The 14709-nt window shown below is 34.4% G+C and overlaps 1 protein-coding gene across 10 annotated transcripts in view; it reads right to left on the bottom strand.

Annotated features, from left to right (window-relative positions):
- Positions 1–511: 511 nt before the first annotated feature.
- WRN (WRN RecQ like helicase) overlaps positions 512–14709 on the bottom strand; it is a 145720-nt gene continuing 131522 nt past the window's right edge. For 4 of the 10 annotated variants that reach the window (XM_032288275.1, XM_032288274.1, XM_032288277.1 and 1 more), the window contains 2 exons: positions 7277–7485; positions 512–1270 (listed from right to left, as the gene is read on the bottom strand). In XM_032288275.1, coding sequence (XP_032144166.1) covers positions 1163–1270; positions 7277–7485 — 317 coding nt within the window. In that variant the 3' untranslated portion in view covers positions 512–1162. The remainder of the gene's footprint in view (positions 1271–7276; positions 7486–14709) is intronic. The other 6 variants (XM_032288282.1, XM_032288280.1, XM_032288283.1 and 3 more) reach the window with 3 other exon arrangements.

The following is a 14709-nucleotide window of genomic DNA, read 5'->3' on the forward strand; positions in this document are numbered from 1 at the left end:
ATTGCAGATGTACATACAGACTCATGGAAATGCAGTAGACATGGCTGGAGAACTACATATCACATGTTTAACGGGCACTACTACCTTCTGGTAATGGAATGCAGAAAAACAGGAATATGCAAGACTTTTATATTTTACCTAAAAACAAATGAATATTAAAAGTCTGGCAGGATACACAAAAGAGGTAATTAGCTACTAGTAAAACTATGCATGGTTTTTTTTTTCCCATTTTTCTCACTTCCCTGGATTTTCTAGTTCTTCTATGATAAAGATATATTTGTTTCTTAACAGTTATTTTTATTTACAAAACAGCCAAACAAAGGCTTTGAAATGTATGGTGAAATGCTTAAAGTTATATAAACCATCATTTATCCAACTCTCTCACAGTATAGGTTTCAAATTAAGTCACATGTGCTACATAAGAGAGATTAGAATCAAATTCTGACATCCTTGAAAAATAATGGTACTCAAAGTAAGTAAATAAAAGCTAATATATATATATATATATATATAATATTCAATATGAAAAACATGTTTATTATTTGAAAAATAATAGAAATACATAGAAATGTACAGTTGCCTAGTGCAACTGGTATCCATTTTACATTTTTTACATTCTTTTTCCCTATTTAATGGCACCCAAAACGTGGTTTCATTTTCACTGACCTGGTCAACTAATACCACTTTACATTGTGTATAAGAGCTTCTTCAAAAGATAGTAAAGACAATTTGTAAAATAACTATGTTTTCTTACATTTACAAAACAGAATTTTGGAAATATATGAATATTTTATATCACATGATTACCATCTAACTTACTGTTATCTATATCAAATCACAGCACATAACATTTTCCAAATACGCTGTTTTAATAAAGAGATTAGAAAATAGGACAGTAACAGTTTCTAAAACAATCTTACAGGAAGTCTAATTTAATATTCTATTAGGTGATATACTCACATAGGCGCCCAGAAGACCCAGAAACTTTACATGAATTGCAGAAGGCTGATTTAAGATGCCAGTTTTTCAATGAACAGGTGAGTTTTACTTTGTGATTAGAATCATTTTTAAGCCAAAATACGATTCCTTACTCTTCAGAAGTAAAATATAGTTCTCCTCTAATAATACAGCAAGATACATAATTGTTTCCGTAATTGGCAGCTTAACTAAAAAGACCTCTGTTTTTTGTTTTGACCATTACTTTCTTGCTGGTATCACTTTCTCTGGCAAACCATGCAGGTAATTTTCTCTTTCTCTCTGCAGATGAAGTCTATAGGAAATAGAAAGAAAAAGAAATCTTTGTACTACCGACAAGGGGTATTAAGTTGCAAAAAAGCAATACAGGTTCCTGAATATACACCCATCTTTTCTCCCCCATCCAAACAAAACAAAACAGTGGTATCTATAGAATTTATTTCTGGATCAAAAAGTAAATATATATATGAGAGAGACAAAATCACTATATCATTTCTTCAGGCAATTACTTGCCATCTTAGGTAGTCTTAGAGACTCAAGACACCTGGTTCAGGAAGTAAAAAAGTGGACATTATTTCAGATCTATGTCCCATGATGTACTTGCTTTGAGTTGGCCAAAATGGTGAATTTAATGTTCTGAGGAAGGAACATGCCTCGGCATGTATACACACACAAAGAGTTATATTAGAAATGTGAAAAAGAATATAACTTCTAACATCTACAATGGTAGATAAACAGACTGGACCAATCAACACCATGTAGTATGCCCAAGGCATAATACACTTAACAAACATTTGCTAAATAAATGGAAAAAATAAAAGTTTCTTATCTCACAGACTCATCTGAGAATCACTACAGATCCACTTCCCAGAGAAACATAAACATGCACAACACTTTCATGCACATTTTAGCAGCTCACATGCCAAAGAGCCTCTAAACTTCAAGTTAAACATTCTTGAAAAAAAAAACAAATTAAGGCTAGGTGAGGTGGCTCATGCCTGCAATCCTAACACTTTGGGAGGCTGAGTGGGGAGGATCACTGGAGCCCAGGAGGTCAAGGCTGCAGTGAGCTATAATCACACCACTGCACTCCAGCCTGGGAAACAGAATAAGACCCTGTCTCAAAAAAAGAAAGAAAGAAAAAAAAAGAATACAAAGGCAATGTTTGGGTACTATACCATCTGCACATGAAAAAAAGAAATAATTTTAAGTAGATAAGTGTTTCATAAGCCTCAAGTGGCACACATTTGTGTTATCTCAGAGTACTAGATCCTCAGGATAACATGATAGAGAAATCACTCCATCAAGAGTACACCCTGGAATCCACAGAGTTAATCTGGTTATTATTAATAGAAGTAATTGAGGGATTTTATGGTAAGGTTGGCCTTATCTAAGGTACAAAGTGTCTGTTAGCCTAAAATACAAAAAAACCATTTATTCTATTTCAAGAATGAAAACCATCTAGATACTGTTCATCAGCTGCTTGCTATGTTTGATTATATTTTCTATGTTTAAAAAAGGTTTTGAAATATTTAACAGTAGGAAAACAGTAAAAGATCCTTGGCAGAAGACTCTGAAACTTCATATTTCAAAAAGGTAAAATCTTAGCTGTTTCAGCTTAAGAAATTCAGGTTAGAGAAAACGGCTTTTTACACATCAGCAAAAGCTAAAGAAAAAACTGGCTAAGATTGCAACTTTGTTCCTAGGTACCCACTTGCAAGGAGGGAGGGGAAAACCAAAAGAACGGATGAGGCTTATATACATTTTAAGATACTATGACTGAGAAATAATAAATATTGGGGATATAATCTGGCATACAGAAAAGGCATTTTGCATTTTTCTAATTATCAGGGATGTTGGGCTTTTCTTCATGTGTTTGTTGGCTACATAAACGTCTTCTTTTGAGAAGTATCTGATCAAGCCCTTGTCCACTTTTTAATGGTTTTTTTTTCTTGTAATTTTTTTTTGGAGAAGGAGTCTCGCTCTGTCACCCAGGCTGGAGTGCGGTAGCACCATCTCAGCTCAATGCAACCTCAGCCTCCTAGGTTCAAGCTATTCTGCCTCAGCCTCCCGAATAGCTGGGACTATAGGTGCATGCCACCATGCCTGGCTAATTTTTGTATTTTTAGTAGAGACGGGGTTTCACTGTGTTAACCAGGATGGCCTCAATCTCCTGACCTCGTGATCCTCCTGCCTCGGCCTCCCAAAGTGCTGGGATTACAGGCATGAGTCACTGTGCCCAGCTTTCTTGTAAATTTGTTTAGGTTCCTTGTAGATTCTGGATATTGGGCCTTTGTCAGATAAATAGATTGCAAAAATTTTCTCCCATTCTGCCAAAAGAGGAGGACATCTGAACAGCAATAGAACAAAGGAAGAAACCCTAAGTCATGTTGTAGCCTAGTACCATAGAGTAGCATAGACTTGAAACCAGGCAGAACTAGGTGTGAACTCTAATTGAGCCACTTGCTAAATGTATGACATTATGCATGTTAGTTAAGCTTCAATGTCTTCTCAGAGAAGTGGAAATAATAATACATAACATCACTGAATTATCTGGAATTAAATAAGAATAAATATAAAATGTCAAAACATTCTGATTTCTTCTTCACACTCATTAATTGGTAGCTAATATCATTTCAAGTCTTCTATATTTCTATATATATGATCATCAGTGTTTATAATGTAATTATAATAATGATATTATTTCATTGAGAAAAGGGGGCAAATGCTTACTTACACTGAGTGTATCTTTTGAATGTCAACAACAAGTATTTGAAGAGGTCCTCAGTATGAGATCTAAGTCACTTAATAGAAACAATGCCTTCCAGTGTCTATTTCCTTCATCAGTAGAGGACTAAAATTCCCAGCAATCAAAACAAAACTTTAAGGTGCTCTTTACATCTTTTTAATACTTCCAACCCTGTTACCAAGCTATTACCATTAAGTTACGAATAGGAAACATCAACTCTTATACTGATTATATGTGCACACACAGATGTAAGCAAATAGAGAAATAGGAAGTTACGTTCACATTTAATTTCATTTATAACCAAGGTGAATCCATATAGTTACCACGCCTGATGCATTTGTCATGAAAACTATTTTCATAAATCAGTTTTACTTGTGAATATGAATTTGTAAATAAATCTTCTACAAAACAATTTGTGTATAATACTGTGTATTTTAATTTATAATTAAACTCAGTGGCCAAGCAGGAAATGTCATACATTATCTCTTATACAGTCAAGAAAAAGAAGAAGAAAAAAATGACATAGGAGGAGAGGGTACTGGGAAGATGGTAGCAGCAGCGGCAGCAAAGCTTTTTAAACTTTCTGAATTCCAGAATTAAGACAGAACTAGATAGCAAAATCCAAAATCCATCGTGGATATTTACAATAAAACCAAGTGTAAAGGTATCCTTGGGAAACCCAAATTATAAGCATGTAGCGGCACACCACCCACACCCATTAAGACCTGCACGGTACTGACAACTGTACACGAGAAAGCAGAGGCAAGCAGGGAGGTGTCTGAGAACAGGAGAACCCCAAGATAGCCCACAGGCATACACTGGAAAGACAGATTAATGAGAGATTAATCTGATAATAGCATCTGAAAATAGGAGGGCTTTTGTCCAAGCCAGTAGAAGTGAGTACAAGGAATCCACAGTGGTCTCTTAGGTGAAGAGAGCAGATGACTACTCTGAACGCTGGGACCAGCCAAGGCTGCCTTCCAGAAGGCTCCACATTCAGGAGAAACCACTGGGGCTAAATCAAAACCAAGCAGGACAGGTACAACAGAGACAGAAGAGAATGCCCAGATAAAAATGGCAGAGTAGATCTCATAAACCAAGTTTCCACAGTATAGACATTACACAAAAACATTAGAGACAGATGTCAAATTGGCCTTCTTTCGAAAGTACAGAAAAACTAATTTCATATGAAAATGAGCAGAAGTATCAAGGTCAAATCTTCAATACAGAAAGTCTTGCTTAGATACAGAATAAAACTGTAGCCTTTCAAAATGAACTGAAAAACATTAGAAAAATTATCCAAAACACAAAGACATCACAAATCAAAATTAGAAAAATTCAAAACTGAAGGGTAAAACTGAGGAAATAATCAGAAATAAAAGGAAAAAATTATATAAGTCTTCAGTGAATAGGGTTGCTCCTGTGGTTAAAATAAAATAAAATAAGTACATATAAATAACAAAAATTTTTAAATCTAAAAAGTGTTAAAAATCATTTAAAAATAAGTGAATACTAAGCTATGTGGAATACAGAAATAAATACAACTGATTACATTAAAAGAGAAATAGAAAGTGAAAAAGAAAAAAATGTAAATTAAAGAGAAATGAAGAAGTAAAAAGGATGCATGAAAAGTGACAAATACTGAAGCTGAGTAAAGAAGATCCAACATACATGTATAGCAGGAATTCCTGAAGAAGAAATACGAAGCAATAGAACAAAATACTAAAAAGTATGATTTTAAAAAACTATATAGAAATAAAAATTTTAAAAACCTATCATTTAAGAAAACCTTGCAGAAATGAAAGAATACTACATAAAGAGCCCACCATGTACCTATGGATATTGAATCAGAATTATCAATGCCAAGACACCACCTTTCGCTGTTAAACAAAGACATGATTGAGCTTCTATCTTAATAGCAAACACAAGAGATGTAAACATAACAATGTGTCAACTAATTAAAAAAAGTTGTTCTAATGACTTTATCCTTTGTCAGAAACCTCCTAATTCTAAAACGAAACAGACTAAGGGATATAAATCAGGTCGGTAGAGAAGATGAATGTTAACATATGACAAATTCTGAAACTAAGCCTCCAACACTCTACAGAAACCAGCTTTCATACAAGGAGGTCAATGAAGACAAGATGCTTTGGATGACTCACTCACTTCTTATCTACTTCCCAGACCCAATACCCTTGGTTCCCCTAAATGGGAAAAAAAGGCCAAATTATGTATACCTTTCAGAATCCAGTAAACTTAGTAAGATTTCTTCCCACCCAACCCCCACCAAACTCCCCCCATTCTCTTGTTGGCATCTAATGTTAATGAAACAGGGAAAAAGCAAAAATGGTAATACATAGTTAAAATAATATTTTACTACAAATGTGCTCCAATATTGAGGAAAAATAATGTTACACATTTTCCTATAGTGACAGGTTGAAGCTGGGAAAAAATAAGAGGGTCTTAGGCATCTGGTATACATTACAGAAATAAAAGGCTGGGTATTAGAAGCTAAATTTCATTAACCCCACCCAAAATATATTTTCTTTAATGTTCATCTTATAGCTAGCTCAGTTATAAACAATATAAAGAATTCCAACTAATTAAATTTCATTAGATTATCTAGAACATGACTATATAAAGACCTAACTGAAATACAAAATTTTAAAAGACCAGTTCCCCTTATTTTTAAGCATTTGAAAAAAGGTAGGAGTTCAGCTGCTGGACATCCTACAAAGATTACCTTAGAACTAAAGTGAAATTCCTAATACTCTAATATAAATAATCACCACCACCTACTACCACACTGTATTTATCAACTAAGAACTAAAACAATTTTTTAATCATTTCAAAAACATTTGTAATGGAGTCGTGTAATTTTAGACCTGGAAAATACTAAAGGTCAAATTTTCAAATTTATGTAATCATTTAATAGGGTCATATTACTAAATAATATTCTCCGATTGCTATTTATTTCTCTCACGCCATACACAGAGTAATTATTTCTGAAGCATTTGATTTTAATAAAACATACCATCCAACAAAATAGTACATTTGTCATCTTTCTCTCATCATGCAAAAGCACTAGGATATATGTTCAGAGCCACGAGCAACAATAACCCTTGTACCTCAGATATTCAATATCATAGTAACAGAGCATGATGAACAACAGAATGATAGTCAACCAGTTTGGGAGGTATTTATAATATAATTTGTTTTCACTTTCATTAACTACATAAATTGCCACATGCTTAAATCCATTAACCATACCTCCCAAAAAAAGATTTTCCAGGGTATAGGGTCAATATGAGGTACAGGTAAAATTTAAGCTGACATTCTACAAAATAAGCTAAACAGATGGACTAAACCCCCCTTTTACTGTCTTTTTATCACTTTTCTCAGATCATATTTATGAAAAGCAAAGGAAATGTAGCACATAGAGAATGTAATCATATCAGAATTTATAACAGTTCAAAAAATATAGCATTCTAGTACTGGATATGGAAACTGAACAAACTGACACTGTATGAAAATTCTATATACAATTAACACCTTGGTATTGATGCCTACTTCTTCCTTGCTTCTCTTAGAAGTTGAACAGATCTCTTTAGAGCTGGGGAAACATCTCCTTAGACTGGAATCACATGAAGGTTGAAGTCCGCTGTCAGGACCATGTTTAAGGATCACAATCGCCATGTGGATAAGGTACGTGTCAATGTTTTCAGGAACTAGCATTCTAATTTGGTTAATTTTACTCATATCTGCAAAAGATAAAAAACTCCATTTCAAGATAAATTATAGAGAACATTTTAGAAAACCTATGAGCTAGAAACAGTGAAATATTTTATAGAAAGGAAGGATGAAGGTTGCCAAAGAAAAGTTTCCTCTTTCAAATGCCTATAGCCCTATGGAGTGGAAATGGAGCAAAGATTTCACATGGGTGTCACCTGAAGCCCCTGCCTCCAAGATCCAAAGTCAGGTCAGTACTATTGACACTGCATAAATTGTGTTTCAAACTGTCTTTTGTGGGCTCCCCTGAGAATCAAAACCACCATTCACAGAATTGTTCTAAAGGAAATTGTGCTTCCAATTCCAAATATCAATTATAATTAGTTTGCTCTTAAAATAACTTATTCTCATCACTTTTTGGCCTTTTGCTTAAGATCAAGTATAAAAATAATTTATTCTTTAAGTAGAAGCTAATCACACTTGTAAATAAGACTCTAATAAAAAGGATTATTTCAATGGCTATTATTGTAATAACAAGACATCAATTATTTTAAATATTAATTAGAAGAGATTTCTGGGAACATATTTCTTATTTTCAGAATCAAGAAACTTTATGTTTTTCGCAACTCGACAGAACTAATTCAGGCTGTGTCAATTTCTTGACACCTTCTAAAATTATGCAGCACTCTCCTATAGGCAAGCCAATAATTATGTTTCAGCACTTCCTTCCAACATCACATTCTTCTGCCATGCTCCAAAGGGTGGTAAACCCAAGTAGTTTAGAACCTACTCATTCATCTTCACCTAATTTACAAAACATATCAAACATTTGACACCCAATTCAAATTAGTGATCAGAAACCAAGTATTTTTCAAATGACAACCTGAAAAGACATTCTTTAAATCATTAGTTTTCAGGATTATATTTTCCTTTCTTCCAAAGATTAGCTTGCTACTCCAGGACTCCTCAAAACACTACAGTTTAAAAAGCAAAAAACACAACAAAACAAAAAAATGGGAAGAGAAAGTTACCCAGTTAATAGAAACTAGGTCAGTGGGTTAACTAATTAAAGTTTCAAAATCTTAGAAAGCTAAAGATAACCTCTGTACACAGTAAAATCAGCAACATGACTATCATATCTCGCAAACAAACTGTATTTGTCCCTTGGTCATTATATCATCCTAATATCATCAAAATTCCCCCAATTTTACTATTTCATCATTTTTTAATGGCTGAAGAGTATTCTAAGTGTATATCCGAATTTACTATGAGTTCCCTTTTATTTGTCTTCAAATTTTAAAATATGTTTGGAACAACTTGGGTACATTAGTCCACTTTATTCAACAGTAAATTTTATAAAAGCTAAACACAGATCAAGTATTTCCACTTAAAATTTACCATCAGAAGATACGTTGCATATATAAAGTACATATCTGATTACAAACGGTTATTACAGAAAAAAGTACATAAAGCGTCTCATTAATAATTTTCACACTGGTTACATGTTGAAATGATAAAATTTTAAATATAGTAGACTAATTAAATATTATCAAAATTAATTGCATCCATTTCCTTTTTTAAATGTGGCTATTAGAAAATTTTAAATTGCATATGTAGCTCACATTATATTTCTACTGACAGTGCTGTTTTAGGAAGACCATAAAAATTTTCCCACACTTGAAACCAAGTAATACAACTACAGTGCATTAAATTCATTTTCTTCTGCAGGTATTTAGAAATTAGAAAAAATAAACTATGTATGATTAATTTCTTCATACTATAAACGTAATATTTACAAACCAATTTAGGGAAAAAAACACAAGCTTGAGCTATTATCATGTCATGGGCTAAACAAATTAATTGCAAAAGAAAAAATAAGACATTTTATTCTCTTTGAAATCACTTTATTTCTAAAATTAGAATGTCTTGTTCATAAAATTATGATGCATAAACATCTGCTTATGGTGTTAAACCACTATTAATGATTTAAATTTAAATGTATAAAGTTAATATAATTTCTAGATATAATTTTAAAATTCATATATGTTCCTAATACATTTCTATAAATATCCTTTATATTTTTCTGGTAAATTCATCCTGTATTTTATATATATGCAAATAAGTGGCATTCAGCTTTAACAGGTGCATCTTATTCTGCTCTAACTTCTCATGTAAGTAAGTGCTGAAAATATCTACTGGAGAATTAATGACAACACTGGCTACATACCTTCAGTGTTTTAAAAGAGATTATATTACCCTTACTCTCCTAGTAGACCCCTTGGAAGCCACTCTTAATTTTCCAGTTACATGCACATAAAGAATGGGAGAATAAAATTCATCAAAATGCTATTTAGGTACCTCATTCAATACCTTCATTTATTGTTAAGCATAGTTAGAATCCCAAATCCATACACAGAGTTTAAAGTTACATAAACAAGGAGAAACTAAAAGACTACAAAGGTACAAAGCTCCTTTAAATATAGTTTTCCAGACAAAACCTACTTAACAAACAAGACAAAAAATGAAAATATTAGCTACGTTTTCTCAATTCATAATTGCTCTATTTTTAGGTAAAGATTGTGTCTTAATAAAATAGAAGCAACTTCTCAATTCAGGATTGTACAAAGTTCAGATTTCAATCAAACTTGTTTTTTATAACACTAAATTATGCGGCATGGCTACAGTTAAATAAAATATGAAAATAACATATCTGAATTGTTATTAAGGTATGTATATCCTCATTCCTTGTTATTATCGTTTATAATCCAACAATGTTTTCTCCAGTAAGAGAACCAAGAGTATTTTATAAAGGAAAAATAAGAATTCAAAAGCACACTCTCATATAAATAAATGATAGTTTGGTGATTATAACTGCACTATCAAAAGAAATAAAAGAGGGCCAGGCTCAGTGGCTCTCACACCTGTAACCCTGTCACTTAGGGAGGCTGAGGTGGGAGGATCACTTGAGACTAAGGGTTCAAGACTATCCTGGGCAATGTAGTGAGACCCCGTCTCTACAAAATATTTAAAAATTAGCCAGATATGGTCCCAGCTACTTTAAAGGCTGAAGTGGAAGGACTTGCTTGAGACCAAGAGTTCAAGGCTGCAGTGAGCTATTACTGTGCCACTGCCTCCACCCTAGGCAACAGAGTGAAAACTTGTCTCAAAAAAAAAAAAAAAAAAAAAAAAACCTCATGGTTATCACAACCTTCTTAACCTCCTCTATTTTGGATTTAAAAGTAGGCTTCAAAAATATACGTTTTCATATTATATGTGCAACTACATACAGTGTATTAACAGGATGATGAAATAAGTTTTTAATAAGTATATCTTACGAATTTTTCATTATATTCTGCTTGATTTTAATATTTCTTACTTTTAAAAGTTATCTAACATTAGAAATTAAAATTGCAAATCTCAGAATGTAGAAGGTACTAGACATGGTAAGGAGTATTCAAAAACACTCAATACATAAAGATATGAAACTGATTATAAGTAAGTTAATTTGTTTCACTCATCAAGTTAGAGTTTATATACCCATATCCTATATCAGGATTAGAAACTGCATGTTTCTTTCAAGTAAATTGGTAATACAACTTTAACACTAGTAAAAAGAGAAACTTGCTCAGTCATTAATCTTAGACATGATATTAAAACAGTTTTATAACTCTCTAGGTCTCACATTCCTTATCTCCAAAACAGGGTGGGAAGAGTAAAGGGAAAGTATAATGATTTCCAATTTCATTTCCTAATCTAAAGTTCTGTAACTTTGTGCCTATATGATTTAGAAAGCAAATTAACAGCACTTAAATTCTTTACCATAGGCAAATAAAACAGATGTTGTCAATACAGGCTGAATAATATGAAATTTTCCTTTACCATTTGACCCTGCTCATAATGAATTGACGTTAGAACATCCATTTAGGACATTCAAGAATATATGCCCAAGAATTCTTTACTGTGAATGCGCATGCACACACACACACATCATTACATCAACTGCAGGTTTCTATAAAATATATTTTGGGAAACCTTCTTTATTCATATATTCTTTTTTTTTTTTTTTTTTTTTTTTTGAGGCGGGGTTTCTTTCATGTTTCCCCGGGTGGAGTGCAATGGCGCGATCTCGGCTCACCGTAACCTCCGCCTCCTGGGTTCAGGCAATTCTCCTGCCTCAGCCTCCTGAGTAGCTGGGATTACAGGCACGCACCACCATGCCCAGCTAATTTTTTGCATTTTTGGTAGAGACGGGGTTTCACCATGTTGATCAGGATGGTCTCGATCTCTTGACCTCGTGATCCACCCGCCTCGGCCTCCCAAAGTGCTGGGATTACAGGCTTGAGCCACCGCGCCCGGCCTATTCATATATTCTTAAATGCCTATTAAAAATGACAGACTACAAAAATAATCATATTTAGAGGGTATGTTTAAGATACCACAAAATTTTACCATCTACGTCTTCAGTGGTCGTCATCATCATCATCATCATCATATTCACCACCACCGTATATTACCAGTGTGCCAGAGCTTTCTGAACAGTATCTAATTTACAGTTATGCATAATGATGTTTCAGTCAACAATGGGCAGCAAACAGGAACAAGTATACATTAGATTACCAAGGAGCTAAAAAATTCCTATCACCTAATGACATCACAGCCATCATAACATCACAATTCAAAGCACTACCCATGTGTTTGTGGTGGTGATGGTGTATAAACCCACTCTGCTGACAGGTGTAGAAGTCTAGCACATACAATTATGTACAGTACATAAACTTGATAATGATAATAAAAGCTGTTGCTATGTTTTTTGTTTGCTCTACTATACATTTTATCATTATATTTTAAAAGTTCACTGTAAAACAGGCAGGCCCTTATGGAGGTGTCCAGAAGAAGGCATTGTTATCATAGCAGACGACAGCCTCATGCATGTTACTGCCCTGAAGACCTTCTGGTGGGACAAGATTGGAGGTGGAAGACAGTGACACTGATGATCCTGATCCCACGTAGGTCTTGGCTAATGTGTGGGTTTGTGTCTTAGTTTTTAACAACAACAACAAAACGTATTAAGTAAAAACATTTAACAAAATTAAAAACAGAAAGCTTATAGAAGGATGTATAGAAAATATATTTGTACAGTAGTACAATATGTATTTTAAGCTAAGTGTTATTACAAAAGAGTAAAAAAATTTTAATAAAGAAAAAACATTACAGTAAGCTAAGGGTAAGCTATTATTGGTGAGAGAGAAAAATTTTCAAACTCTTAGTTTAGTTTCAAGGGTATTATTTTTATTTATTATTTTATAATTTTTTATAATAAATAATATTTATTATTTTATAATTAAAATTATAAATTAAATTTACCTATTTAATGCAGGTTCATTAAATAGGTAAATTCATACCACGAGAGTTAGTGTAGCCTAAGTGCACAGTGTTGATAAAGTCCACAGCACTACACAAAATCCTCGGTCCTCAAATTCACTCACCACTTACTCACTGACTCACCCACAGCACATCTCAGAGTGCAAGCTCCATTCATGGTATGTGCCCTGTACAGGTGTACCCTTTTTAATCTTTTTTTGTTTTTGTTTTTGAGACAGAGTCTTGCTCTGTCTCCCAGGCTGGAATACAATGGAGCGATCTCCGCTCACTGCAACCTCTGCCTCCTGGGTTCAAGCAATTCTCCTGCCTCAGCCTCCTGAGTAGTTGGGATTACAGGGGCACACCACCACGCCAGGCTATATTTTAAGTAGAAACAGGATTTCACCATGTTCGCCAGGCTGGTCTCAAACTCCTGACCTCAGGTGATTGGCCTGCCTTGGCCTCCCAAAGTGCTGGGATTATTGGTGGCGTGAGCCACCGTGCCCAGCCCCCCCCTTTTTTTAAATCTTTTACACTGTATTTTTGCTGTGCCTTTTCTATGTTTCACTGCGTTTACATACACAAATATTTACCACTGTATTATAATTGCCTACAAAATTCAGTAACGTCACACGCTGTACAGGTTTGAAGCCAGAAGCAACGGGCTATACTGTACAGCCTAGGTGTGTAGCACGCTACACCATCTAGGTTTGTTTAAGTTCACTCTGTGAGGTTCCCACAACATGAAATCACCTAATGACACATTCCTCAGAATTCATCCCCATCATTAAGTGACGTATGACTGTATTTCTCACAATTCTATAAGAGAGGCAATATTAACTCCCCCTGTCTTAGAGATGAGGAAACTGAGGCTTAGGAAAATTGGGTCAATTGATGGAGGTCACAGAGCAATGAAATGCTAGAGCCAAGGTCTAAATACAGATCTGTCTATTGCCAAAGCCTATGCTCTTACTGACTAGACCAACACTACCTGTAAGTTTCAGGATATAAAGAAGGCAGCTAAATGACAGCAAAAATGTCAATAGAAAAAAAGGGGAGGAACTGCACAAATTCTTTTTTTTTTCTTTTCTTTCTTTTTTTTTTTTTTTTTGTTTTATATTGAGTCTCAGTCTGTTTGTTGTCCAGGCTGGAGTACAATGGCGTGATCTCAGCTCACTGCAATCTCTACCTCCCGGGGGCGGGGGGTGGGGGGTGCAAGCAATTCTCCTACCTCAGCCTGCCAAGTAGCTGGGATTACAGGCATGCACCACCAAGTCCAGCTAATTTTTGTATTTTTAGCAGAGATGGGATTTCACCACATTGGCTAGGCTGGTCTCGAACTCCTGACCTCAGGTGACCTGTCTGCCTCGGCCTCCCAAAGTGCTGGGATTACAGGCGTGAGCCACCACGCCTGGCCTGCACAAATTCTTTCAGAGAATACTGCCTAGTACTCGACATCTCATCGAAAGATGCAAATTGCTTTAAGTCCTGAGAGACAATACATTTCTAAAGGAAAAAAAATTCCTGACTATGAGCATCAAGAAGACATTTGAGTCTTTTTGGCTTTCACTAAAACACCATCTCATTCTGCACTGGAGAAACAGAGGTTTTGACAACCATAAATCTAATCCTAAGAGTAATTACTATTTTCCTCTCTCTGCCTTAATTTCTGAAGTTAGGAAGATGAGGTGACTAGGAGAGGTGGCCAGCTTTCTCTTAACATGCCTCTCTACCCTACCTTAGATGTTTTACAGCTCAGTTCAGGATTTAGCCCTCAGGTTTTCAAATTTAGAAATCTAACTTAATCTTAGGAAATCAATATTAACCAGGTTCACCAAATGCTAACTTATTAACTTACATCGTTAATTTGTATGTATCACACAGATAAATACTCA

Source organism: Sapajus apella, unplaced genomic scaffold, assembly GCF_009761245.1.
Source record: "Sapajus apella isolate SASKATOON/1434 unplaced genomic scaffold, GSC_monkey_1.0 scaffold21, whole genome shotgun sequence".
NCBI lineage: Eukaryota > Metazoa > Chordata > Mammalia > Primates > Cebidae > Sapajus > Sapajus apella.